Raw genomic sequence first — 27,121 nt, 5'->3', positions numbered from 1 at the left:
TGATTGACATGTATAACCCTTATAAAATTGCTTGCCTTCTCAATGAGGTGGGGAGGAGAGAGAGGGAGAGAATTTGGAACTTGAAATTTTAAAAAACAAATGTTAAAAAATATATTTACATGTAATTGGGAAAAAATAAAATATTAAACAAATAAGTTATCCTTGTATGTTGCTGATGAGTTTTTTGTTTTTATGTTCTTTCCCTCCATCCCCCCAGCTTCTTTATACTTTTCCCATTTAGTAGGAATTAGCATTCTTCTATTGTCACCCTATGACCTCCCCTAGTCTATGGTAATATGAAATAAATGACATATTATAATTTTCTTGCTAAATCTGACCCCTGGAGTGGCTCAGAATCCCTGCTTTCTCAGGACTCTAGGTTTGATACTAAAAAGCATCATGCCAATTCTGTGCTGGCCTTTTTTTGGAGAGGACATCCTGATAAGTTGCTTTTTCCTTCTCCCCTAAGAAGTCAATCTGGATTGGTTGTACTCTCCATGGGACAATTTTGAGGCATTTCCTAAACTTGATGAATTTCTCACTCATCCATCCAGTATTTACTGAGTTCTTGCTATAAGCTTTGAAGATCCTTGCTTAGACCCTAGGATCTACTTAGGCAGGGGAGTTACTTCACCAGATGCCATTCTTTTCAGGAAAAGAAAAACCAAAATCTCTCTCTTCTCTCACCACCATCCAGTGATCCCACATTGTATGAAGACAGGGGTGCAAAAAAGAGGCATATCAAATCCACAGCCATTAGGATCTCCCTACTTGGGACCCAAGAATCAACCTCTTCCACCTCGGGAGGTCAAACATGCTTCAGATTCAAAAGTTTTATGTGACCTATGAAAGTCATGAAATCTCTCTGAGCCTCAGTTTCCCTATTTGTAAAATGAGACAGGGCTGGGACTTCAATGACCTTTGAGCTCCTTTCTAGTTATATATCTATGATCCTCCCCAATGGGAACAAATCCCATTCTCCTCAATGGAGCCCTTGTTTCTGCTTCTTGTTACCCAGAGACATGAGTTTTCACATCTGGATGAAATGGGTGATGATACAGAAATAGAAGAGATTACTATCTCCACTTTCCTCCATTACCTATGTGGATCATAAGGAAACAGGGACAGGGTTGCTCTCTCTGTTCATAAGCCCTCAAAGGAAGGGAAAAAAAAGCACCTGACTGAACTGATTTACTTAAAACATTTATTGGAAAACAAGTTCTGACATTTTCATCTAGAGAAAGAACAAACAGAAAGGGTGCCCAGCACCCCAAGAAATATGCTGGTCCCAGGAGGTATCCTAGATGAGAAAGCACATTGTGGCCACTAGTTCTCCACCTGTGACCCACTGATGCTCACTGCCAAGGTCTGGGATAATCCAGGTGAGTGATGGATTGGGCTGGGGAGAACTGGGGCAGGGCCACTTCTGCCTTGGTCCACCTTTAACACCAGGCCCCCAAGAATTGTTTGTGTAGCCCTTTCTCATCATAAAGTATAAGCTCCTATTAACAAAATAAAATCCCCCAAAGACAGAAAACTTCCCAACATTGTGCTTGGTCTCAATACTATTATCTGTAACAACTTAGGTGACAAGCCCAGGTGGCTTCAGTGATCCGTATAGCACCCCCTTCCCCTTGCAGAGGTGAGAGGGACCCTGGGCCTTGGGAAAGTTACCCCTTTGAAAATCTGCCTGGATCCTCACCTTAGCCAGAGCCACATGAGTAAAGGGCAGAGACAAGGGGCAGACATCATGGGGTACAGCAAGTGGGGAAACTGGTCCAAGGATACTTAGTCTAACACCAGGGTAGAGTATGATCTGGATTCGGGTGAGTCTGGATCACTGGACAGGGGATTTGATCCTAGCCTGTGGTCCTAATAAAGGAAATACCTTAGGCTGCACAAAGACAGAGACTTTCTTACCATTAAAGGCTTCAAAAGTATAGCAGGAGTTGATTCACTTAGCAGGAAGACAGTCCTTGACCTTCACTCTCTTCCCTGGACAAACTATCCCTGACCCCTGATCTCTGATCTTTGCCCTGGCTACCATTACCTATCTGTCCCCCTTCCCCAAGAGGGGGATTACCATTCCCCTTCTGGCTATCAGCTCCCACACGGTGAGGAGAGGTAGGTTAGCTGGCACTAGGGCTGCCCTTGGCCTGAGCTCGAGAGCCGCCAGGAGCACGGGTGCAGTAGTACTTGGTCACTACTTGCCAGCACTGGTCACACCTGACTGTGCAGCACCACTGAAACTTGCAGTTGCAGCTGTTGACAGCTTCTGTCCTCCTCTCTTCCACCAGAAGTCCACAGTCCATGCATAGGCGCCCACAGTTACGTCGCTCCCACTGAGATAGGTTACGGTCGCTCTGCAGGCATTCCCTGCCCTCGGTTCCGTAGATGCCCAGGCTGGAGTTGCGGATACAGTAGTCAGGAGATTCCTCCAGGAAGATCAGCTCGGCCTCGGCACTGGGATAGAAGGCCTCTGCCAGGACCCACCGGCTTTCAGCGCTGTTCCCAGACCGCAACCTACGCTTGTCCATCTCCATCTTCAAGGCCTGGTTATATTTGGCCTTCAGGTAATCCCCCATCTCCCGGAAGTCAGCTAACTGCAGCCAACAAGTCTGGATGCTGCAGCTACCAGAAATGCCATGGCATTTACAAGTCCTCTTCATGGTGGCCCTTACAGCCTAGTTAGAGAATAGCTCTGGTTAGAGGGAGACCTTGGAAGGGAACTTAAACTGAGGCAGAGAGTCTCAAGAATAAAATGCACTTTGACAGAAGAAAGACATCTGATCAGAAGTCAAGAAACCTAGGCTCTAGACCCTGGGCAATTCACTCAACCTTACGGGAACTTGGTTTACTCATCTGTTAAATGGACATATGATTATGGAGTCATATAGAGGTACTACAGGATAGTGATTGTCCTTCCTGTTTCGAAGTCTTTCCAGTTTCATAGAAACTAATTGATCATGGTAGGTGGAGCCAAGGTGACAATTCAAGGAACAAAGATGAGTCATTATATATACCATTCATGGTCTCAGTCTTAGTTTACTAGATTCAAGTTAGCTTGGTTCCTCCTACTATAATCAACTGTCAATTAAAATTAGGACAGTAGATTGGAATTAGTCGTGGTAAATTGAGGCAATGAGAATAGTAAATTGAGGTTGAGGGAATCAGTGTTGCACAGACAATCTGGGGCATCCCCATTCACATTCAGATTAACTGGGCACTTTGCCTCAGAGCCTGTGGTCTATATGGTCCAAGTAGATTTGCCTTGACATTCTGAGACTGGGCCACAGAATATCCCAATCTACTGAAGTAGGTTTTTAAGTCTAGGGAAGCTTCTCCATTGTCGGCTCCCACTCCTTCCCCTCCCTTCCTCTGGACTACCTCCAATCTCATTTGGGTGAAGGTTTGAGACTCTTCTATTCAGGTCATTCGAATTCTATAGGTTCCCAGCCCCTACCATTACCTTGTTGTAGGAGCTCCATTCTGCCCTCAGCTCCCACCAGAAAACCCTGCTCTGCCCCTAGGCCTAAGAGAAGATGGTGAGCCCAGGAGGCTGGTCATTTAGTTCAGGTACACACCAGCCTGCCTGCCTTGTTGTTGTGCAGATTCATCAAAGCTCTGGCATCCTTCCCTTTCTCCAGGCCATCCACAAAGAGTTTGGAGATTCTCTCCCCAAATTCCACATTGTCACTGCATCCTCCCCAGATCCATCCGTGGCCACCTGGTATGCAAGAGGAGAATGAGGAGGATATTGCACCCATAAGGTCCATGGTCAGTCAAGAAATTAGGGCAAAGACTATTTTCAGTTTTCCCCCTTTATTCCCAGTGCCTAGCACACAGTAAGCATTTAATAAAATGTTCCCTTGTATTCAGTTGAAAATTAGCTTTCTCCTTTTATTATGGAAAACCATAGTCCAATCTGGGGGGAAGGAGACAGCCACAGTCAAAGGAGAAAAAGGACAACAGAGAGTGGAAAAAATGACCCTGAGTCTGGAAGGAGGCTGATGACTTTCCTAAAGAGCCACTAGATATCTTTTATCCCTTATGAATAAAAACAGATGCAGAAGCCATGGACTGGGGGTGAGGGAGAGGTTAAGGATCTTCTCTACTCACAGTCTTCCAAAAGCTCAGCAGAATGGGCACTGGCTTTGGCTAGAGAACCAACATGGCCCAGAATTGCAGGTCTTCTGGTTTACTTTTAGCCCCATTTATCCCAAACTACCTCATTCAGCTTTCCAGATCTATGTATTTAAGGTAGAGCAGGAATGGGGAGGTGTTCCATCCACCTCTTTTTGCCTGCCCCCCCCCCCATTCCCTGCTCCTGTGTTCTCTCTCTCTCTCTCTCTCTCTCTCTCTCTCTCTCTCTCTCTCTCTCTGTCACACACACATACACACACACACACACACACACACACACATACACACACATCCCAGACTCACCAGTTTTTCCATTGTTAGACTCATCACAGCTGCAGTTCTCAAAATCCCCCATGCTGCAGTTCTTGGTGATGGTATACATAACCCCTGCAGAGCTGATGGCATGGATGAAAGACGTCTCCCTAGTAGCTTTGGAACAAGGACATTACAAAGGGTATGTTACTGGAGCCCCCACCTCAACAAGGTGACCAATGGCCTGGCTTAGGAACATTAATCCTGCAGACCTGAAATCAAATGCCTGGGAGGTGCTTTTCAGACCCAGGAGTCAAAGCATATTTGCTGCTATTTCATCCAACCCCAGGGTATGATGATTATAAAGGGGAAACTGAGGCCCATAAAAGCATAATGTGACTCAGGAGAAATAAGAAACCCTGCAGTGCTGAAATGGTACAGAGGGAAAAATGCACACACCAAAAAAACCCCCCAAAAACCAAAAACCCACTGGATTTGGATTCAAGGATCCAGATTTAAATCCCCACTTCGCCATTTACTGCTTCTATGACTTTGGAAATACCAAATGAGGGGAGTTAGACTACAAGACCTCTAGATTCCCTTTCAGCTCTGTATCTATGGGCCTCTGACCCCATGTCTGATTACTGTTGAATATTTTTGGCACAGTAATTAAGAAAGCTGGACTTTGATTCAGGAAAACCTGTGCACAAATTTCACCCCCAACATTTACCAGTTTTATGACCCTTGACAAGTCACTCTCTCAGTTTCAGTTTCCTCATCCAAAAAATGGGGATAGTAGCAATACCTCCCTCTTAGGGTTGCTGTGAGGGGTGGATAAGATAATGCATGCCAAGAATCTTACTGTTCTATATAAATGAGTTATTATTATGATGATTAGACATCACAGAACTCAGGAAACAGAAGACAGTTCTTTCCAGCACATCTCCCCACTTACTAAACATAATTACACCTCAACCCCTACCCTTTGCCTTAAACTCTAAGGGGGAGGCATTCATTCTTCCTTTTCCATTCCACTTTAATATGCCAACATAAGGTAGGACACCATCTACATAAAAATACACTTGCACACCCACAGATATGCATGGGGAAGCCACCCATACAGAACTAAGTGGACTGGCACAATGAAACAGGTGCCCACACTGGCAGGAAAACACTTACCACTCCTCAGTCGGTTGTGTGTTGAGATCTGCAGGGCACTCTCCGGGCAATTCCAGCGCTCCCAGGCAAACTGGAACTTACATTCCTCGATGCCACTCTGGGCACCCAGAGCTACACTGGTTGTATAAGTCAGATAGGCCTGGTGGTGGAGAGGAAGCACTTAGAGTTTCTAAAACTTGCTCTGGGAGTCCCCAGCTCCCAGCTCCTGAGGGTGAGGATGGGGTGGGGATAGGCAAGCAGGAGCTGAAACTGACCACCTCCAGGGGCAAGGGGCTCTGACCACAATATTCTTTCTTTGGGAATAACCATGGGAATGACCACCTCCAGGGATAGCCATTGCCTCCTTTTCTTTCCTAACAGTCCTCCTTCTCCCTCTCCCCACAAGAAACAAAAGCAAAAATCTGGGGGGGAGGGGGGGAGTGGCAGTTGGAGGAAAGGGGTGAACTTCGGTTTTCTTCAGAGCATCTCCATTTACTAAATACATTTGCCCATTCCTCACCCTAGGGGAAGGGGTTGTGGGTGGGCACTTTTTGGTCATTGCACCCTTTCCCCAAGACCCCTAAATATCAAGCCTTCTCCCTGAATTTGCTTTAGGCAAACATAATCTAACACAGGGCACACACATCAGTGAAAGGGTACACACATGCTCACAGATGTGTACTGTACATTTGCATGCATGGGCACAAACACCACGACATATAGATACTGACAAAAAGAAGGTCCTACCTTGGGCCCTGTCATCAGGAAATTGTTCACTGACCTATAGCAAAGGGAGGGAAATAAGCGGTGAATGTGAATGAATTGAACACCTTGTGAGGAGGTACCTCTGAGGCAGGAGCTGGGGAGGGAGGGGACTTACCAGGCAGAGGTCCTGAGGGTGGCATAGCAAATGCCCACAGCCGCCAGAAGGATGAGGCGCTCATTCATGGCTCTGCCCTCCCGGGTCCTGTTTGGACCTCTGCCCCTGGGATCCCCAAAGGAGCGCCAGCCCAGAGGATGAAGGATGAAGGCACTGCCCACTGGGCCTCAGGGAGCAGGACGAAATGGAGATCTTGGTATTTATAGGGGAAAGTTCTAAACAACCAAAGGGGAGAAAAAAAAAAAACCACGCCAGCTAGCCCAGTGACCCATCTCATTTGTTCTCCAATGATGCGGTTAGAGGAGACAGTGGTCCAATAGCGCACTCATTGAGCTCGGCACTTCAAAAGGTGAGAGGAGGGAGTAGCCAGTAGCTCCGCCTGCCTGCCCTGCCCTGCCTGGTAGCCTAGAAGCCACCCCCTCCGCTTCTTGGGTCTGGATTTTCTCGGGTTTACAGAGGAAGGCTGGCCCGTGACCAGAGCAGGTCCCCGTCTGATCTAACTTTTCCCAAACTCTGCCCCATGGCCCTGTTCGCTTTGAGGTTTTCATATGATGTATTAGGATAAGATTCATATTTGTCCAGTGACAAGTCCCCTCCAAGGGTTGGTGTGGGGGTGGGGTAGAAACTGGGACTCATGTTACTCGGAGTTTTGGCTCTTCCCATGGACTCATCTGGGTAGAACTCAGGCAGAATTTCGCGTTTGGGAGACCCGAGGTTCCTTCAGCCTCAGACACTTAGTAGCTGTGTGACCCTGGGCAAGTTACCGCACCTCTCCTAGTATCAATGTTCTCCCCTACAGTAACAGCACCTACTTAACAGAGTAGTTGTGTGGATCAAACGAGATAACAAATCCAAAGCGCTTTGCCGATCTTAAGCTACAGTATAAATACGAGCTATTGTCTGAAAAGGAATCTTGAGACAGAGAAAACTGTGGATTGAGAATCAGCGTTTGGACTGGTTGGAGGGTCAGGAGACCAGGGCTCTGTGTCTGATTCGAGTGCCAATTACTAGCATTATTAATCTAATTAATAGTCATAATCAATTAATTAAAATAATCTCACATTTTCACAAAAACATGACAGTTAACAAGGTGGTTTTGCATTCCTTAACCCCCTTGATTTGTTCAGCCTGGGTTGTGAGATGGGCAAGATTGATTGCTAGGATTGGAATTCAGGTTTTATGAATTCTAGTCTGACAAATTACTTACAAACTCAATGCCTCAGTTTCTCTATCTGTCAAATAAAGGATAATAGTCCTTGTCCTGACTCCAAGGACTATTAACAGTTGGTAGACTTTAAGTTAGTACTTAAAAAGTGGAACCAATGTATGTCATTATAATTACTACCATTCTGAGTCAGAGGCAATTTATCTTGTAGGAGCCCAGAAGTCAAGAAGACCTAAGCTAAAGTCCCATCTCTGGCATTTACTGCTTGTATGACCCTGGGTGAGTCAATTAAGTCTCAGTTCTGTGGAAGGCTCTTCAAAAACACAAATAGCAGAAACGGTGCTTTTGATAGAGGGAGTTTCCTCTCCCAGAAGTCCCCTATATCAATGACACCATAGATCAAGTCCCCAGTGTCTTATCATTGGTTTTCTCCTGTACACAGGAGCAGAACATATAGGAGTATACATGTGAACACAAATCCTCTGCCCCCATCACTAGATTATTTTGCACTACTCTTGGCACTGGCTTCATACCCAGATTTCCCAATAGCATTCTTTCCAGTTTGCTTGAATTCCAGCTGCTCAAATTGCAGCAAGAGACTTCTGCTTTTCCCGTCATAGTGGCAGGTTCCATTGACTATATTCTCAGACGTTCAGGAATGACTCTGAGATGGAATCTGTGATTTGAATATGGATTAAAATAGATGACCTCTAGGGTCTCTTTCAACTCTGAGATTTTATTATTCCATGAGAGGAAGTAGTATGCCACAGGGGCAGTATTTTGTCAAGTGTTAACGAAAGAAGGGAGATAGTTCTAAGGAGAATCTGGGACTGTCCAAGCGCAGTTGGTCCTGTGAAGCTGCCTAATGTGGCCCTAGGAATGGGGTAAGGAGGGATGGCATTCATTCCAACCTCAGAAAAATGTGACCTGATGAAATGCAGAAACCTTATGGTCACTTCTAGGGCACAAAGCATCCATTCTTCTGTTTCTGTGCTTCCTTGAGTGTGAAATTGGAGGGTGCACACTGATAAAGTTTGGGGAGGGAAGGAGGTTTTCACCTGATGGTGACATGAACTAGGGCACAGGGTGGGGGAGGGAAAGCTGGAGGTGACTAGAGGACTCTGAATGAGTCAGGGAGAAGAAGGAACTGGAAGCTGGGGTCCTGATTCATCATCTTCTGACCTACTATAACAGCCTCCTGGGAGTCAGGAGACCTGGGTTCTAGTCCCAGTTCTGAAGAGTTCATTATGATCTCGCAGAGGAGTCTTGGGAAGTCATGGTGTGACAATGGGGTCTCTTAAGTTCTCAGAGGCTCTATTTCCTCCTTTAAAAATGAGAAGAATGATGTGTGCCTTGGGTTTTTTATGAAGCACAAGTGGAATAACGGATAGAAGAGTGTTTGGAAAAATATAAGGTACCCAATAAATGTTTAAGATCACTGTATTCCAAATAATTTCCCTCACCTGGGAAATGGTGGAGATAATCAAAGCACTCCCAGCTGGTGCGTGGGGTTTCAAATCAAATGAGGTAATATTTCTAAAAGCATTTGGTATAGTGCCTAGTACATAGTAGGCACTTAATAAATGCTTATTCCCTTACTTCCTTTTCCCTCCCCTTTTCAATTTTCAAATCTTTTCAGTGTTCCTTCCAATACTGACTATCTCAAGCTCCCCAAAGGGTCACATCTCTCTCTTGCCTCCTAGTTTATTAGTAAGGTTTGGAGAGTAGTTAGCACCCAGGGACCCAGGGAAGGCTGCTGGAGCCAAGCTCATCAGGTGGGTAAGAATGTCATGAATGCTAAATGTTCCTAATGCACTCAGCCTTGTCTCCCAGTCCCCAGCCCCTGCTGGGAGGATAGGGTTCACACATTCCTTCAGCTGTCTAGGAAGGACCTCCTAGGGTCCATGTAGCCTCCCCACTGCGTCAGAGCAGGACTCTTTTCCTTCCCTCTCCCCACAATCCAGACAGATCCTAGAGGTCCTCAGGGAGAGAGATCAGCTTCAGCCCTAGTCATGCTCCCATTTTGCCCTGTCTGGAAGTTCTATTGGGTATCTAATTTTCAACTCCTAGATTAGCAGAATGGACATCTAACCCCTTCTCAGTGGGCTTCTGGATTGGATCAGGTCTTAAAATGGCTTCCCTGGGCAGAGTTTGGGAGATTGTCTTTGTCATTCTCCTGGGTTCCTATACAGGATGATCTGATGTGTCTTATGGTGCCTTCATTTCAATTCAATTACATAAGTACATACTGAGCTGGGCTAGAAACTTGGATCCTATATCATGATCTGCCACACGTCGTGGGGCATTTCCTCTCCACAGACTCACCCCTCAAGTATAAAAGAAGAGGTTTGGGGGTGGGGGGGTTGGGAAGATTAAACCTATCTCTGAGGTTCTTTAAATTTGTAAAAGTCTATGATTTTCTGGAATATTCATTTGAGCACAGTCCATTTCACCCACCCCCAGAAACCTGCCTTCTGCAAAATAGGCACCTAAGACAATGTTTAATGGAAGCTTCTTGAGGACAGAGCAGAAACTGTTTCACTTCTGTCTTGCTGTCTCTGGCACCTGGAACAAAATAGATGTTGAATAAAATGTTCTTTTATTGACTGTTTAATTGTGGTGTTGATTCAAGGGTAAACCTCAGGCTATTTCTTCATCTTTTCTTGGGGACAGTTTTTACAAGAGGAAGACTGCCTGATGGAAGGAGCCCTGGGATGGGAGTTAGGAGACTTGGGTTCATATCCTGGTCTCACCACTAACTAGCTGTGTGACCTAGAGGGCAGAGCAGGGCTTGAGTTTCCTTATCAGCAAAATTCATGAGTGGGACTAGGTGATCTGGAGGGTTACTGAAGTCTTACTTTGCAGAGCAGGCAATTAATTTACAAAACTCATTAATCTAGGAGACATTACTGGTAGTAACATAAATGGATCCCAGTTATGAATTTATGAATGACAACCATAAATGTCTAATAAGGAAAGTGGATTTCCCAGTGGTCTCTTTTCTGAGCCCACAGGAATTCACTTACTATTTGTACTGATTCTTCTGTACAGATACGCTATGGCCTTGTATTATTATTTAGATTTTCTCTTTCCCTTTTTCCTTCCTTCCTTCCTTCCTTCCTTCCTTCCTTCCTTCCTTCCTTCCTTCCTTCCTTCCTTCCATCAGTCAGATTGGGATGGAAGAGGGAGATGGCTGGCTGGGTTCTAGGGAAGTAGTGAACTGGTGGACTGCTTCAGAGCCATGACAGATGGTGCGTAGACAAGGCATAGGACCACAGCCAAGGCTATGAAAACAGGAGAGACTGGTTCCTGTTTATGAATTTGCATACTGTCCTCATCTAATGTGTATGTCTTATCCCTTACCATAAACTATCTGGCAAATAATGAGTGAAGATCTTGTTTCCCAGTAAGTGTGGAAAGGAGATAGAATCAGGGAGGGTTGTATGAGAGTGGAGGCAGGATGAGAGCAGTCAACAGACACTTGGGATGCTTCTTAGAGCCTCTTGACCTTGGACCTGGATTCCTGCCCACTGGGAGATAGAAAGAGGAAGAGTCAATCAGAGTTGTTTTGTGTAGCTCCAGAGGACCGACTAGTGGGTGGAAACTGCAGAAAAGAAGATTTTCACCCAATATAAGAAAGAGCATCCTACAATGGGCCGGGTTGTTTCGGGGCGAGGATTGAATACTTCTCGCTGGAGATATTCGAACAGAAACTGACTGACTGACTGACTGACTGACGTCGGGACAATGAGGGTGGAGGTCAGACGAGTGGGTCTCTCGCTCAAAGCTCCTTTCCAGCTCTGATATTCTATTATTCTATGATTCTACATTCTACGAGTCTAAGATTCTAAGAGGGCCCCGGACTTTGCCCAAGAGAAACACTGGAGGCTCTAGGCAGCGGGGGAAGGTTCCACAGACCCTGTCTCCAGTCACACTGTGTGAACTCCTGGCTCCAGGAGTTGTAATCATTTGGACCTTCCTATTTAAAGGTAAGTCTGAGTCTCCAAACTCCAAATGCTCAAGTCTCCGAGTTCTCCAACGTCCTCCAAATGCCTCTCCCCGTTCTTTGGGAGGCTTGGGCTCCTCCCGCGGGGGTGCGGACTGAACGCAGCAGGTGCCGCTTAGACAGTAATTGTGAGTGTCTTGCGGTCACACCAAAGTGTTGCTGCCTGGGTGTGTTGGGAGTGGGGAAGGAGGAGAGCAGGGAAAGAGGGAGACCTGGCTTTTTAACACATCTCTGCTAACTAGATAAAGAGAATGTGACACTGAACAGAGGTGTCTCTAGCATTCATTCCCTCTCTCTTTACTCCCACCCCAATCCTGCTCACTCTCTCTGGGGGAGAGCGGTGGAAAGTCACAGAAACCAGGGGCGTCTGTCCCTCCCCAAAGTTTGGGGCAAATCAGGAGTCTCTGCTCGGAAGGAGATGACTCAGTTGTTTATTTATTAGAAAAGAGTCCAGCTTCCTTGTCATCAACTCAAATTTGACACGCGTTTATTATCTGTTTTGTGCCAGGTGCTATGGGAGGTGCTGAGATGTTTACCAAGATGAAAAACGGTACAGTCTCTGCCCTCTAAGGAATTTATAATCCAGTGAGAGTGGGGGAACTACAATAGGAACCTAAAACAGGAAAATGCAGGCTGTCCCAAAGGTCTTCTTAATAACTTCAGAAGTATAAATGCTATAAACTTACCAAAAAAAAGAAAGATTAATTATCTAATTTTAAAAACTATTGATGTTGCTTATTAAAATTAACATAATCAGTGCTTGTGCTATATTGCTCTAGTTGATTTTCAAACTTTGTAAAAATTTTTATCAGCTGCTGCTCAGTAACTGAAAAATTGTGTTCGTAATCCTAACTTTAAGATCAACCAAAGACTGAGGTTTTGATGTATAGACAACAGTTTTAACATGGACCCACAAGAAAAATGATTAGTGAACCCACATGGCCTAGAAAGATAATCTCTTCCACCAAAAAGTGTCATCCAGAAATGTTGCACACACAGTGCATAATGACAGGTAGCCCTATCTTGTTAAAATTAAAATGTATTGTTCAAAATTCACAAAATTAAATAATTGAAAAGGAAATGGAAATGGTTAAACTTGCAAATGAAATATTTTTATAAGTTTGTAGCCATATACTTCCAAAGTTAATAAAGCTGAAAACTGCAATAAGATTTTTGGGACACCCTATGCAGGGTAGAATGTGATAGAGAAAAAGGAGAGCTCCAGATAAAGTGATCTAGGAAAATGTGAGAAGGGAAAACTCCAGGCTTGAACCCAGTGGTGGCAATGAGAATAGAAAAGAAGGGGGTAGATATGAGACTTCTTTTAGTGATTTGACAAACTGAATATGGGGGACAAGGGCAAAAAGGAGGTCAAAGGGCAAAAAAAGAATTGGAAATAGTTGTGTAAGAAAGGAAATCTGATCATGGGAGGAGGAAAAAGTATTGAGTTTGGTTTTGAATATGTTAAATTTAGAGTGACTATAGGTCATCTAGGTGGAAAAGTGTTCATCAATAATCAACTGGTCAGATAATCCTTTGGATAGCTGTCCTTAAGGTATTTTGTGTGGTGAAGGTGAGAGTGGAGAACTGAGCAGTCAGTCAGTGCACAAGCATTCATTAAGACCTTCCCGTATAGCAGGGAAGGGAGAGAAGATATTCAGTCTTTGGTTCCTCCTGCACTAAAGGGGTGGGGCTGTATCCTAGAAAAGAAATGGTTTGTCCCAAGGGTCCATCCAACAAAACACCCCAATTCTGTTCTTCACGTGAAATTTCTGTGTAGATGACACTGTGACTAAGAATTTCTTTGGAAAGAGGACCACAGTTCTGTAGAACTGTAGGACCTCCACAAAAAAGTGCTGTTTCAGATCTGGAGATTTTCCAACTAGCTCTAGAAGGAGAGACATGCTCATATGATTCCATTGTCTCCCATTTCACTCTCTACAAATCCTTAAACATCCTTTATCCCCAAAATCCACTCTAACAAATATTTATAGAAATTCTACTATGTGCACCTACACTGGTGCAGAGAGGTAGAGGTGGGGACACAAAGATAGTATTGTGCAGTGGTCACAGCATTTGATTTGAAATGAGAGGACTTCCCTTTGTTATTTATTATCTGTGTAAACATGGGCAAGTCACAACCTCTTTGGGCCATTATTTCCTCATCTGTAAAACAAGGAGATTGGATTTGACACTAAGGTCCCTTCCAACTCTAAATACTTCTAAGTTCAATTTTGTTTTTTTTAATTTTCATTTCTCTAATTTTTAGTGATTTAGAGCATTTCCCTCCCTATGGCTGTTGATAGCTTGAATTTCTTCCTCTGAAAACTGCATATTCATACCCTTTGACCATTTCTCAATTGGGAATGGCTCTTATTTTTGTAAATCTGATCCTGTTCCCTATATATTTTAGAAATGAGACCTTTATAGAAACTTGCTTCGAAGTTCTTACTTTTCTTCTAACTTTAGCTGCATTAGTTTTGTTTGTGTAAAAATTTTTAAGTTTTATATAGTCAAAATTATCCATTTTACTTCCTGTGAACCTCTTCATCACTATTTGATCATGAACTCTTTTTTTCCCCTATCCATAGATTTGAAGGTAATTTCTTCTATGCCCCCCTAGTTTGCTTATAATAACATCTTTTGTCTAAATCATGGGATCATTTTGAACTTCTCTTGGTATATGGTGTGAGATGTTAGTATATTCTAGTTTCTGCTAGACTACTTTCCAGTTTTCCCAACAGTTTTGGTCAAATAATGACCCAATGGCTAGAAGCTTTAGGTTTATCAAATGCTAGGTTCCTGTGCTCATTTGTTTCTGTATATTAAGTACCTAATCTGTTCCACTGATCAACCTCTCTGGTTCTTACATAGTGCCAAATTATTTAGACAATTACAGATTAGGACAGTTTGAGATTTAATTTTGTTAGTCTTTCTTCCTTCCTATTTTTTTCGTTGATTCCCCTGATATTTCTGAACTTTTGTTCTTCCAGATGAATTTTATGATTTTTTTCTAGTTCTAGAAAGTAATTCTTTTGTAGTATGATTGGTGTGACATTGAATAAATAAATTAGTTTAGGTAGATTGTCATTTTTATTATATTAACTTGGCCTACTGAAGAGCATTAGATTTCTTCAGTTATTTAGATCTGTCTTTATTTGCATGAAGTGTGTTTGTAATTATGTTTATATAAACATATGCCTGTTTTGGCAGGGAGATTTCCAAGTATTGTATACTGTCTGTAGTTATTTTAAATGGGATTTCTCTTTCTATCTCTTCTTATTAGATTTTGTTGGTAACATACAGAAATGCTGATGATTTGCATGGATTTATGATTTCTTACTTACGTATACCTTTTTATGATTTTCTTGAGTCTTATGTTGGAATGTCAAATTTTGTATTCAGCTTTGGCCAGGAATGGTTGAAAGTCTTCAATTTTTCTAAATATCCATTTTTTCCCATATAGGTTTATGCTCAGTTTTACTGGGTAGGTTATTTTTGGTTGTAATCCTAGATCCTTTGCCTTTCAGAATATCATATTCCAAGTCCTCTGTTTCTTTTAAGTGGTGGCTGCTAAATCTTGTCTAATTATGAGTATGGGACCATAGTACTTGAATGCCTTTTTTTTCTTTCTGGCAACTTGCAAACTTTTTTTCCTTGACCTCAGATTTCTGGATTTTGACTACAATATTCCTGGGAATTTTTATTTTGAGCTTTCTTTCAGGAGGTGACTGGCAGATTTTTATAATTTCTACTTTTCTCTCTGTTTCTAAGACATCTGGGCAGTTTTCCTTCATAATTTCTTGAAATATGTTTCTACGATCTTTTATTATTGTTGTTCATGACTTTCAAGTAGACCAATGATTCTTAAATTGTCTCTCCTCAATCTATTTTCCAGGTCAGCTTTTTTCTTATCAGATATTTCATATTTTCTTTTATTTTTTTCAGTCTTTTGATCCAGCTCTAAATCTATAATTGTATGCATAGGACATGGTTCTTATCTTAAGCAGTTTACTACAAAATTCTCTTCTCTCTCCTCTGTCTACTCTATTCTCTTAGCATTCTTCTTCCCTGACTCCTGAGGACTTAAACTTGGATAGAAAAAGGTTCCACTAAAACATAGATAAGGATCCCTGCATATTGACTTAGAAAATCACATGTTAACATTATCTATGTTCTATTGTATTTTTGTCTATTTTTTAATTTTTCCCAACTACATTCCAACCTAGTTTGGGCCCATTTGGAACAGTTGTAGCCAGGGTGTTTGACACCTCTACATTCTACTCCAACCCCTCCCCCTCATTTTTTGCAGTTGAGGTAATAGAAAAGGGAAGTGTTTTGCCTAAGGTCACACAGTGTGAGCTGTATTAGAATTCAGCATTTCTGACTTCTAGGTTAGTGTCCTTTCCATGATACCACTCTGTCTCTGCTCAGAACTGGTAGTCCAAATTCTTTCCTGAGTCTAAAAGCATGGGATATAGGACCTATGAGAAGAACCTAAAGAAACAGATGATTCAAGCTTGAGAAAAGAAGACTAAGGGAAAATTCAGTGACCAGATCTAAACATGCAACCACTTCCCAACTTTCCAGGGGACAGAAGCAGAGGATATGGGTCCCTACTATACAACCTCACATCTGATTGTAAGCCACTTTGTCCTGTTCTCTGTTTCTGGTATGTAACTCTGATATCCCCAACTAGAGTATAAGCTCCTAGTACCTGGAGTGAAGAGATCATTCTTAGATGACAAGATGTTAGTGTTGGGAGAGACCATAGAGATTATCTAGTTTAACCCCTTTAAGACGAAACTGAGGTTATACCTGTGTGTTCAATTATGCAGGTGACTCCTAAATCTATAATCTCGAATTATGCTAATAATACTCATCTCTCCCCTATCTTCACTCCTACCTGCCAGCTGGAAGTCTCTTCATCTATGTCCTACTAGCTCCTCAAACTCAGCATGTTCCAAACTGAACTTGCTCTCTTCTCCCTTAAATTTCTCCCTTCTTCCAACTTCCCTCTCTTTATGAATGGCACCCTTATCCTCCTAGTCACCTATGGTAGAAACCTCAGAGTCATCTGACTCTTCTCTCGTCCTTTCCTTAATTCCAATCAGTTGCTAAGTCTTGTAGATTTTATCCTCACAATATGTTTCACATTGATGTTCTTTCCTTTGTTTTGACCTTAGTTATACTTCTCATCATTTCCTTCCTGGACTATTGTAATTGCTTCCTAGCGGGTCTTCCTGCTTCCAGTTTCTCCCCTCTCAAATCCTTTCTTCATGCAGCTAACAAAATAAAGGCAAAGAGAAGCTAGAAAGATCCATGGGAGCCAGGTGATGGATTTATTTCCCTTGCGATAAAATAGAAACGGTCCCATCATCCAGCTCACATTTATTTCCAGTCTTATTTCATATCACTCTTCTTAAGCATTCTATGTCCTACATAGACCTGGCTGCTAACTGTTCCCTAAAATGACCATGCCACTCAATGCTTTGGTGGATTTGAATAGTCCAGTATTGACTCCCATCTCTGGAATGTGCTTTCTCTCTATTTTTTGCCCTTCCAACACCTTTCTTCCCCTAAGGCTCAGGTACTATCTCCTAATCCTCCCCCATCTAAAAACCTACTTCTCCATTTTTTTGTGACAGCAAAATTTGAAATTAAAAAAAAAATGACCCAGTTGCTTCTCCTCAAGGGCAGGAATAAAAAAAACAACAAAAAAAAAAACTTGAATCCCAATGGCCGAATAGCATCCTGAACACAGAAGAAAATTCATAAATTTTTTTTATTTGAAGCTCAGAGAGGTTAAGGGATTTACCTTAGGTGACACAGGTAGTAAATGGGAGCAGCAGGATTTAAGCCCAGGTCTTCTGACTCCAGACTCAGGGTACTTTTAATAAGACCCTGCCATTTTGTCTCTTCCTTAGTACCCGATATAGACGTCTAGGTGCCTAGTAGGATAATTCATTGAATTGAAATAGTATGAAGGAGGTGAGATAATCATAAGGAAGAATTTATGCATAAGTAAAGAACTGTTATACCTTGAAACAGATCCTGAAATGAAGATGTAGATTTTCCATCTCTGTTTTGCTTTTTTGGCATGTACGGGCATACGTGCAGCACAATTAATTGCTCTCTTTTTGGATGGACAGTGGTATTTCTTAACTCTTTCTTCTACTTCCTCTGCTATTCTCTCTCCTGATGCTGAGTGACCAGAGATGCCCCTGGTGATACTGTTTCTACGTACATTATCACTGACCAGTCACTTTGGGAGACAGAGATTTCTTTATTTGGCCATGGGGCAGGTAAATCTTGGGGCAGTTAGGTAGCACGATGGATAACGCACTAGACTTGGCCTCAGAAAGATCTCTGTTCAAAGCTAGCCTCTGATACTAGTGGGCAAACCTCTGTCTCAGCAAAACAGGGATAATAATAGCACCTATCTCCTAGGGTTGTTGTGAAGATCAAATGAGATGTTGGTAAAGTCTTTTACAAACTTTAAAGAATTATTTAAATATTTTTATTACTGTAGAAGCCCTGGAAGGAGAAGTGGAGACATGCAAACTTCTGGTAGAAATGCTCCCTCTCCTGGGACTATTTGACACAGCAGATTCATTAATCCAATCCAATTCATTTAATTATTTATTAAGTAAATGCTGTCAAGGTAGGTCTCTGTATGCTGAGTAACATGATAGGTATCACTTGGATGTCGCTCTTGTTCCTCCAGCTCTTTTCCCCAAGCCTACATCTGAATTCCAGAGGTTTGACAACTGCTTGTGTTCTTCAGGGAAGCAGCTTGAGTTGGCAGTAATTTCCTGTGGGCACACCTGGCACAAGTCTCACACTTCTTATACACATTAACTCCCATTCAGGATTGGTAGAATATGCTTCATATCTGGGCTAGAGTTTTTTCTTGGCCTAGTTCTACCAAATTCTTATGGATGCCTTTCATGGCTTAGCAACTTTGGGATTGCACTAATTGCTTTCTTATACCTTGTGCGATGAGATCACTTACAACCCAACATTGTGCTCCTCTCCTAGAACAGTCATCTGACTTCAGGAGAGGCAGGCCTAATGCTTTGGTCTTGACATGTCCTCTTGGATAGCATCACAACTTAGATGCTCTCATTTTGCATATGGTCGTTTTGTCGGTCATATCTGGAAGGAGGGGGATGGAAGATTAAATAGAAGATATATTTTCACCTATGGCACCCTCCCTCTTGCCTTTCCTTATGCCAGGGGTCCTATTCCTTTTGAGTCACAGGTCACCTTCATCTTCACCGTGGGAATCACTGGTTTCTGATGCAGGGGGTCTTGGGGATGGGGCATGTGCACTCAGAGTACTGTTCCTGTATTATAGTATATACACACCCAGAGCAACTGTCTACCTCACATTGGTAGCATTCATCAGAACATAGATCAATGGGTTTCTGTCTGTCCATGTACTTTTCAGAGATAGAATGCTAAGCAGTGCATGAGATAAGAGGATTCACGGTTAAACTCCAACTGTCAAACATGGTGTCTGGTGTCCTGTTTGTGATACAAGACTGCCCCCAAGTCATCGAAGCTGGCATCAGCATGTTAACATGAAAAGCTTGTGTAGATCTGTAGCAGTCAATACTGGCACACATGTGAAGCACACATATGGATTGAATTAGGTCCAAAAGGGCTTAGTCATATTTTCTTTTATGTTTGTTTTTGGACCAGACCTGTGATTTCATTCATGTAGAGAATTCCCAATGAGGAAAGTTCCTCTATTAATGCAGATAGTACCTTCTTTTTGTTCAAGTCATGTCAGACTGTTTGTGACCCTCTTTGGGGTTTCCTTGGTAAAGAAACTGGAGTGGTTTGCCATTTCCTTCTCCAACTCATTTTATAGGGGAGGAAACTGAGGCAAACAGGGTTAAGTGACTTGCCCAGGGTCACACAGCTAATAAGTATCTGAGGCCAGATTTGAACTCAGGAAGGTGAGTTTTCCTAATTCTAGACCTAGTACTTTATCCATTGTGCCACTAGCTGCCTGAATAGTTGCTATGAAGTTTATAGTTTGGATAGCTGTATGTAACACTTGGCCAAGTTCAAACAGGTAGTATATATCAGAAGCAGGTCTTGTGTTCAGGCCTTCCTGAAGCTGAGGCTGCCTCCTTATCTACCATGCCCCACTGTCTTGCTTGGCCATATTCCTAATCCCAGTGACATCCAAAGGACACCAAGGGATAAAGTCTGGGCTATATCTTCTAATTGGGAAACTATTTCTGAGTTTCTCTCCTGCCTTTCTGTTTGTGCCTAATGATATATGTATAGGGGAGATCACTGAGGGACTTTGTAAAGACTGCATATTTCTTTTATAGTTCTTATTGATGATTACCAACAAACCCCCTAATGAAAATTCTGTGGATGTGGCCAAGTAACAGGGCTTCTCTCTTCTTAGGGTCAGTGCTCACTCGCTTTTGGAATAATGTGTGAGTCATTTATTTGACAGATGCTTGCTAGCAAATCTTAAGTTGGAAGGGGTCGAGAGCATCTTGTAAGTGCTGGGTTACACAAGGCCTTTGTGGTTCCTGACGCAACTATCTTGTATCTCCATAACATTCTTATAGACTTCTATAGAAGAAGGATAGATGGTCAGAATGTTCGAGTAGTGGGTCTCAGCTTACTACCTATATAACTCCATGAAAACTCTGAATAAAATGGAGTTAGAACCAATCAAAGGTGCATAAGGAAGTTGAGTTGCTCAAATGGTAGAGTCTTTGGTCTGAAGTCAGGAAGACCTGAGTTAAAATTCAGCTTTAGACACTTACTATTTGTGTGACCCTGAACAAGTTACTTAACCTCTGCCTGCCTCAGTATTCTCAACTATAAAATGGGGTTAATAATAGCATTTACCTCCCAGGGTTGTTGTTAGGATTAAGTGAGATAATATTTGTAAAGTAATTAGCACAGTGTCTGGCACATAGTAGGAGCTTAATAAATGCTTATTCCCTTTTCCCATTCCCTTTAAAGCAGGAACTCTGAAAATATTGGTTGCATCTGGACTTACTGGGGCTATTCTGTATATATCTTTGCTTATGCTCAGACTTTCCTTTGGAAACTATAGATGGCCTATGATATAACACTGGCATGAGCAATTTTTTCTGCTAAAGTCACGTTGACCCAATACTCTCAGAGGCTTCAAATTATGTACACATTTTTTAAAAATTACTTAAAGGTAACTGTTTTATGAAATTCACTGTCTAGCCTTTCTGTTTGCCAGAGGTTCTTAATCTGAGGGGAGGAAAAGGAAATTTGCTTAAAAAAATTTTTGATAGCTTGATTTCTGTATAATTGGTTTTGCTTGTGTTGTATTCTATGCATTTAAAAGCAGCATTCTTTGAATGGGCCCATAAGCTTCACCAGATGACACAAAAAAACAAAAACCAAAACCAAACATTAAGACCTTCAGTTTAAACCTGCCCTCTTCACTATCATTGCAATACATGGTGTTTACGGCCTAGAATGTCCCCTGTCTCTGATTTCCTTGCCATTTCTTGACAATGGTTCTGTATATGTGTTTATCTTCTCTACAGTTATAGCCCAACCCTTCCATGTATACTCTTTGGATACCATTCCGCCTCCTCAACCCTCTTTTTCTTGGTATTAGGAGTGGGCCTGACTCAGTTTGGTACTCTGTTCATTCAGGCATAATGTTTGAAAGAAATGAAGCACTCGCAGATTATTTGGCAGATAATGAAAGGAGGTTTACTTATCCATTGAATAGAAAGGACACTAACAAGAATATTCCAACACTTAAGCCTTGGGTATATGTGGCACCTTTTATCTCCACATGGATAACCTTTCTGAGAGGGTAGGATATAGTGACTGCCATAGTTTTGGGACATTCACCAAATCTGAAGGACCCAACTCATATAGATGGGCCTTTTATGCCTTTAAAAAAGGCATCTCAATATGACCAGGAAACTGGGTCAAGAAAGTCATAATTTGAACCTTGGCTACTTGGACCAATCAAGTCCTGGGCACAGCTTTGTCTCTCTTAGAGAAAAATTAACCTAATCCATATTGCAGGAGGTAGGGAAGACCCCTGGTAAGTAGTAACTCTATCATATATCACCCCTTAGTGGTAATGTCCTAAGGATCTTCTAGAGCAATGGTGTCAAGCTAAATTGAAACGGAGGCCACTAATATGTACATACGATCCCTGTAGGCCACAGGTTTTAAATGTTTTAAAATATAATATTATCTGTTTTATCGTTTTTAAATTTATCTGTTAAATATTTCCCAATTACGTTACAATCTGGTCTGGGCCACATTTAGAAGTGTTGTGGGCTGCATGTGACCTTTGGGCCAAATATTTGTCACCCCTGTTCTAGAGGACCTTCTCCCATTTAAATGCCTTCAGGTCTTTTCCTAGGCAATCCTAATCTTGTGAATCTGAGGAGCCTGGTTTAGGCAAGACTAGGGGAAAAAAACCCTAAAAAGATAGCAAAAACAAAACATGCGACAACAACAGATTAATATTTCCTTAAAGGAATGGTCAAGAAATCTAGGAGAGAATAAAGAACAGAAATTCTGGGTTTTTCTATACCTCCTTCAAAAGAACCAAATTCCAGGTCTCACTGTGATGGGTGATAGTAAATTTTTGCAGTTCACAGTGGTTGTAAGGTGATGACATGAGAAGGAGCAGGATTGAGAACATGCCTTTTCCAAGGTGTTATTGATCTGTCACAGACACAGCTTCTGAAAGGGTGGACATCTACCTATGTGGGGCAGTCAGGCGCAGCTGTTGTTTAGGTGGGCAAACATTTTGTCCTGAGATAGTGTAAGAGGGTCACTTTTTCAGCTGGAGACAGGTTGAGGGCCATTTAGGTCATGTGGGTGCTCCAAACAGGTACAAGGAGGCCCACTGGACAGGAATGACTTGCTTGTATTTAGTTAGGGGATTATATGGTCCAGTACTCAGCACAACAGTATACAGATAGGCAATGGACCCTCTCTCTAACTTCCCTTGTCCTTATAATGTCTCCATCCTGGCTGTTTAATTTAGTGGAGAGCATATGTCTCAGATGGGACTAATGTGCCCTGGAACAATGCTGTATAGAATGGGAGGCATCTGCAAAATTCCTTTAGGCATGTGTATGTAAGGTGAATTTTAGTGTTAGTAAGGTGAATTTTAGTGTGTGAAAAGTGAATTTTTGTTATTATTTCTTAGAGTTCAGTTTCCCAGTATCCATAGCCATAACAATCTCCTGTTCCCAGGTATTAGATATGAGTTCCCATGGTTATGATTCAAAACATCTCCACCACACTTTTGCAGAGTTATGTAAACATCCACTGCAGCTGCACAGTGAGATAACAGGGATGAGGTGATATAAACTTGTGAGGCTATTGCTGACCATATGCCTTCTTTATCTATTGTCCTATAAAGCAGGTGGTCACTGGTCAGTGAAGAGGGAACCCTTAGGGCTGAATGCACAAATGCTGTGTGTACCTCAACTAACCCCCATTGAGGGTTAGGGGGATTTAGGAGAAGCACAAATTGTGTCTGTCTCGATTGACCCCATGGAGATGTAGGAGTAGTTGCCCCCCCTGCTTCTCACCAACCCCTGTGAGAAGGATGATTAGGGAATACTGTAGGAGTTTGTGCTCCCATTATCACCAACCTCTTCTGAGAAAAATAGACTAGAATAAAGTAAGATTATTAATCCCTTCTTAGTGTCTTTGCTGTCTGACCAGATCAAGAGTCAATCTGTGCTAGCAGCCCTCCTGTGCTGTATTACAAAATGCTCTCTCTAGGCCCTAGGCCATTTGGCCAGTCCCATGGTCATTATCCAGGAATTAGTGTTGATGAAGATATCTCTGCCCCATTCCTCAGAACTCTCACATGCTGACCACACAGCCTGGATATTAGCCAACTGGGAAGACTTGCCAGGACTCCCATTCCCTAGAATATTCCTTGTTACTGGATTTTTGTTGGTATTTAGATATTTTGTTGTTCTTTTTGATTAGTGATCACTGAAGTCCAGTTGGGTAAGCTTCTCAGGTGGTGAATGGAGCTATGTAAGCCAAGCAAAATGGTGTTCCTCAGGACCTAGGTCTCAATAGTATGCTGGAGTTGGCTTGTGCCGGCTCTTGGGAACTAATTGTTAAATGTTCAAGAATTTTTTGCAAGTTGATTGTTAAATAGTTAGTGAATAGTTCAATCGGCAGCTAGGAGGTGTAGCGGATAGAGTACTGACCTGGAGTCAAGAAGACTCATTTTCATGAGTTCAGACTCTTCCTTGCTGGGTGACCCTGGGCAAGTCACTTAATCCTGTTTTCCTCAGTTCCTCATCTGTAAAATGAGCTGGAGAAGGAAATGGCAAACATACTAGAATCTGTACCAAGAAAATCCCAGATGGGGTCACAAAGAGCCAACAAGGAATGACCTGACAACAACAGCAACAACACAGTTCAATTAACTCCTCCATGGGTAACGTTATTTGTAGCTTTAAAAGGATTGTTATTAACCATAGCAGAGTGTGGTTTCAATATATTATTATCTACTTTAAATAATTGTGACTTTAATAATGAGTAACTGAAAGCAAACTTGATTGCATTTTGTTTTCATGGTGCTAATACTATATTCAGAAGAAAGTTTGGAGTAGCTGTGAAGTTTTTAGAAAATTTTCCTAAAATCATCATTTGGTATTGCTTAAGTCATCAGTTGAAATTATCACTTTGTTCAGTATCTGAAATAAAATGAGTTAACTGTTTAAAATATTTCTGGATAAATTATTTTGTATTTTGCACCATCGCCCACACACAAACCCCCAAAATCCTGTTAAAAACTGTGGCTAAAGAACTTGAAATTGAAATTATTAAAAGTGATCCCTAGGACTAAGATGGTTGGCATATAGTTTACAAGCTGCTACTGCTATACGACACACATATCCTGAATAGTATATGCATTTTCTCAAAGTAATTTCTTACAAGATATTGCTTTAATTGACAATCTTGAAGAATTTTCATTACTTTCAACTACTTTACAGTAAAATGAACTTTATTTGTAGCTGTTGTCCTTCATACTCAAAAAGGACCAAAGTGACATCATGATGTTGGGGTCAACATGCAGAGGGTCTGACTGTGTGTGGTTGATCAGACCACTATGAGCTCAGAAGGCTCGACCACAAGTTGGGCACAAGTACTCTGTATGAACATTTGAGATGGAGATGTCTCAATTTGCACATCTCAAATTTCTTTTGAGCTATTGCAATTCTGCTTTGCTCATAGACCTTTGATGGGGGCACAGCTTGTGGGCCAATCCTGTGCCAATGTCTCCAAAATCTCACAATCTATACCAAACTTCTTTTTTTTCACTGAATCAGGTGTTTTGTTTTTTTTTTTTATTAAAAGGAAAGTTTCAATCTGGGGCAAATAGAGGAGGCATAACAGTATATTTATGAAAATGTGATGTAAAATAAAAGAAAGCAATCAACAAAATTGATTTTTAAAGAAAAAAACACTTTAATGACAATTTGGAGATCTGTGTTCTGTCGTTAACTATGTGACCTTGGGCAAATAAGTTTCTTCATATCCCTGTATTTTAGTTTCTTTATCTTTCCTTATCTTACCTTTTCAGGAAGATCTCTAGGTTCAATCCAACTCTAACATTCCATCATTCTTTTAAAAAACATACAGTTTTTTACTGCTACCTTTTATTTTTGCATCATTAAATTTCTCCCTGTAACCTTCTCTCACCCCCAGATAGGCCTTACAACAAATAAGTTTTAAAGGAAGGAGGAAGGAAGAATCAGTAAGACCAACTAATACACTGGAAAAAATATTATATGCAACATTTTGTATCTGTGGATCTCCCCTCCCCATTCCTCCAAACCTCTGCAAGAATTGAGAGTGGAGGTATCTTTTTTATCTTTTCTTCTTCTTTCTTTTAAAAATTTATTTATTTATTTATTTTTGGTTTTCAATATTCATTTTCACAAGATTTTGAGTTCTAAATTTTCTCCCCCCTCTCCCCTCCCTCCACCCCAAGACATCAAGCATTCTAATTACCCCTTCCCCCAATCTGCCCTCCCTTCTATCATACCCTTTGCTTCCCTTATCCCCATCTCTCTATTTTCTTGTAGGACAAGATAGATTTCTATACCCCATTACTGTATTTCTTATTTCCCAGTTGCATGTAAAAATAATTTTTAACATTCATTTCTAAAACTTTGAGTTCCAACCTCTCTCCCTTCCTCCCTCCCCACTTATGCCCACTGAAAAGACAAACAATTCAATATAGGTTATACATGTGTAGTTATGCAAAAGACTTACATAAAAGTGATGTTGTGAAAGACTAACTATATTTTCCTCCATTCATATCCTGCTCCCCATTTATTTTATTCCCTCTTTTGAACTTGTCTCTCCCTGAAAGTGTTTCCTTCTAATTATTCCCTCCTCCCATTTGTGCTCCCTTCTATCATCCCCCCCCACACCCTACTTATCCCCTTCTCCCCTACTTCCCTGTAGTGTAAGATAGATTTCCATACCAAATTGAGTGTGCATGTTATTCCCTCCTTAAAGCAAATGTGATGAGAGTAAGCTTCACTTTTTCCTTTTCACCTCCCCCCTTTTCCTCTCCATTGAAAAAATTTTTCTTGCCTCTTTTATGAGATAATTTGCCCCATTCCATTTTTCCCTTTCTTCTCCCAATATATTCCTCTCTCACATCTTAATTTTATTTTTTTAGATATCATTCCTTCCTATTCAACTCACCCTGTGCCTTTCCTGTTTACCTTTTCATGCTTCTCTTGATTCTTTTGTTTCAAAGTCAGATTTTCTATTCAGCTCTGGTCTTTTCATCAAGAATGCTTGAAAGTCCTCTATTTCATTGAATGACCATTTTTCCCCTGAAGTATTATACTCAGTTTTGCTGGATAGGTGATTCTTGGTTTTAATCCTAGCTCCTTTGACTTCTGGAATATCGTATTCCAAGCCCTTTGATACCTTAATGCAGAAGCTGCTAGATCTTGTGTTATCCTGATTATATTTTCACAATACTCAAATTGTGTCTTTCTGGCTACTTGCACTATTTTCTCCTTGACCTGGGAACTCTGGAATTTGGCTACAATATTCCTAGGAGTTTTTCTTTTGGAATCTCTTTCAGGAGGTGATAGGTGGATTCTTTCAATATTTATTTTACCCTCTGGTTCTAGAATATCAGGGCACTTTTCCTTGATAATTTCCTGAAAGATAATGTCTAGGCTTGTTTTTTGATCATGGCTTTCAGGTCGTCCCATAATTTTTAAATTGTCTCTCGTGGATCTATTTTCCAGGTCAGTTGCTTTTCCAATGAGATATTTCACATTGCTATTATTTCATTCCTTTGGTTTTGTTTTATAATTTCTTGATTTTTTTGATAAGGTTATTAGCTTCCATGTGCTCCATTCTAATCTTTAAGGAATTATTTTCTTCAGTGAGCTTTTGGAATTCCTTTTCCATATGGCCAATTCTGCTTTTTAGGGCTTTCTTTTCCTCATTA

At 41.6% G+C, this 27,121-nt stretch overlaps 2 protein-coding genes across 2 annotated transcripts in view; one reads left to right on the top strand and one right to left on the bottom strand.

The window, feature by feature from the left end:
* Positions 1-1,187: 1,187 nt before the first annotated feature.
* WNT8A (Wnt family member 8A) lies at positions 1,188-6,712 on the bottom strand. Its single transcript, XM_072630351.1, has 6 exons — positions 6,434-6,712; positions 6,301-6,334; positions 5,575-5,713; positions 4,447-4,572; positions 3,585-3,727; positions 1,188-2,684 (listed from the first exon to the last, which is right to left on the bottom strand). Exons 1-6 carry the CDS (start codon positions 6,499-6,501, stop codon positions 2,130-2,132), a joined length of 1,065 nt encoding a protein of 354 aa, XP_072486452.1. The 5' UTR covers positions 6,502-6,712; the 3' UTR covers positions 1,188-2,129.
* A 4,767-nt stretch (positions 6,713-11,479) lies between these two features.
* The window catches only part of FAM13B (family with sequence similarity 13 member B), a 176,753-nt gene continuing 161,111 nt past the window's right edge, over positions 11,480-27,121 (top strand). Inside the window, exon 1 of the mRNA XM_072630340.1 lies at positions 11,480-11,587. The gene's annotated coding sequence lies outside the window, so the exon portion shown is untranslated. The remainder of the gene's footprint in view (positions 11,588-27,121) is intronic.

The sequence above is a fragment of the Notamacropus eugenii genome, chromosome 1, assembly GCF_028372415.1.
Source record: "Notamacropus eugenii isolate mMacEug1 chromosome 1, mMacEug1.pri_v2, whole genome shotgun sequence".
Lineage (NCBI taxonomy): Eukaryota > Metazoa > Chordata > Mammalia > Diprotodontia > Macropodidae > Notamacropus > Notamacropus eugenii.
The sequence above is the reverse complement of the archived record's forward strand: the minus strand, read 5'-3'. Positions and strand labels throughout refer to the sequence as shown.

Excerpts from the sequence above, each read along its gene's own strand:
- WNT8A (XM_072630351.1), bottom strand. The coding sequence starts at position 6,501 with ATGAATGAGCGCCTCATCCTTCTGGCGGCTGTGGGCATTTGCTATGCC. Across the intron at positions 6,335-6,433 it reads ACCCTCAGGACCTCTGCCTG|GTCAGTGAACAATTTCCTGA; the intron begins GTAAGTCCCCTC and ends CCTTTGCTATAG. Across the intron at positions 5,714-6,300 it reads TCCTGATGACAGGGCCCAAG|GCCTATCTGACTTATACAAC; the intron begins GTAGGACCTTCT and ends CTCCACCACCAG.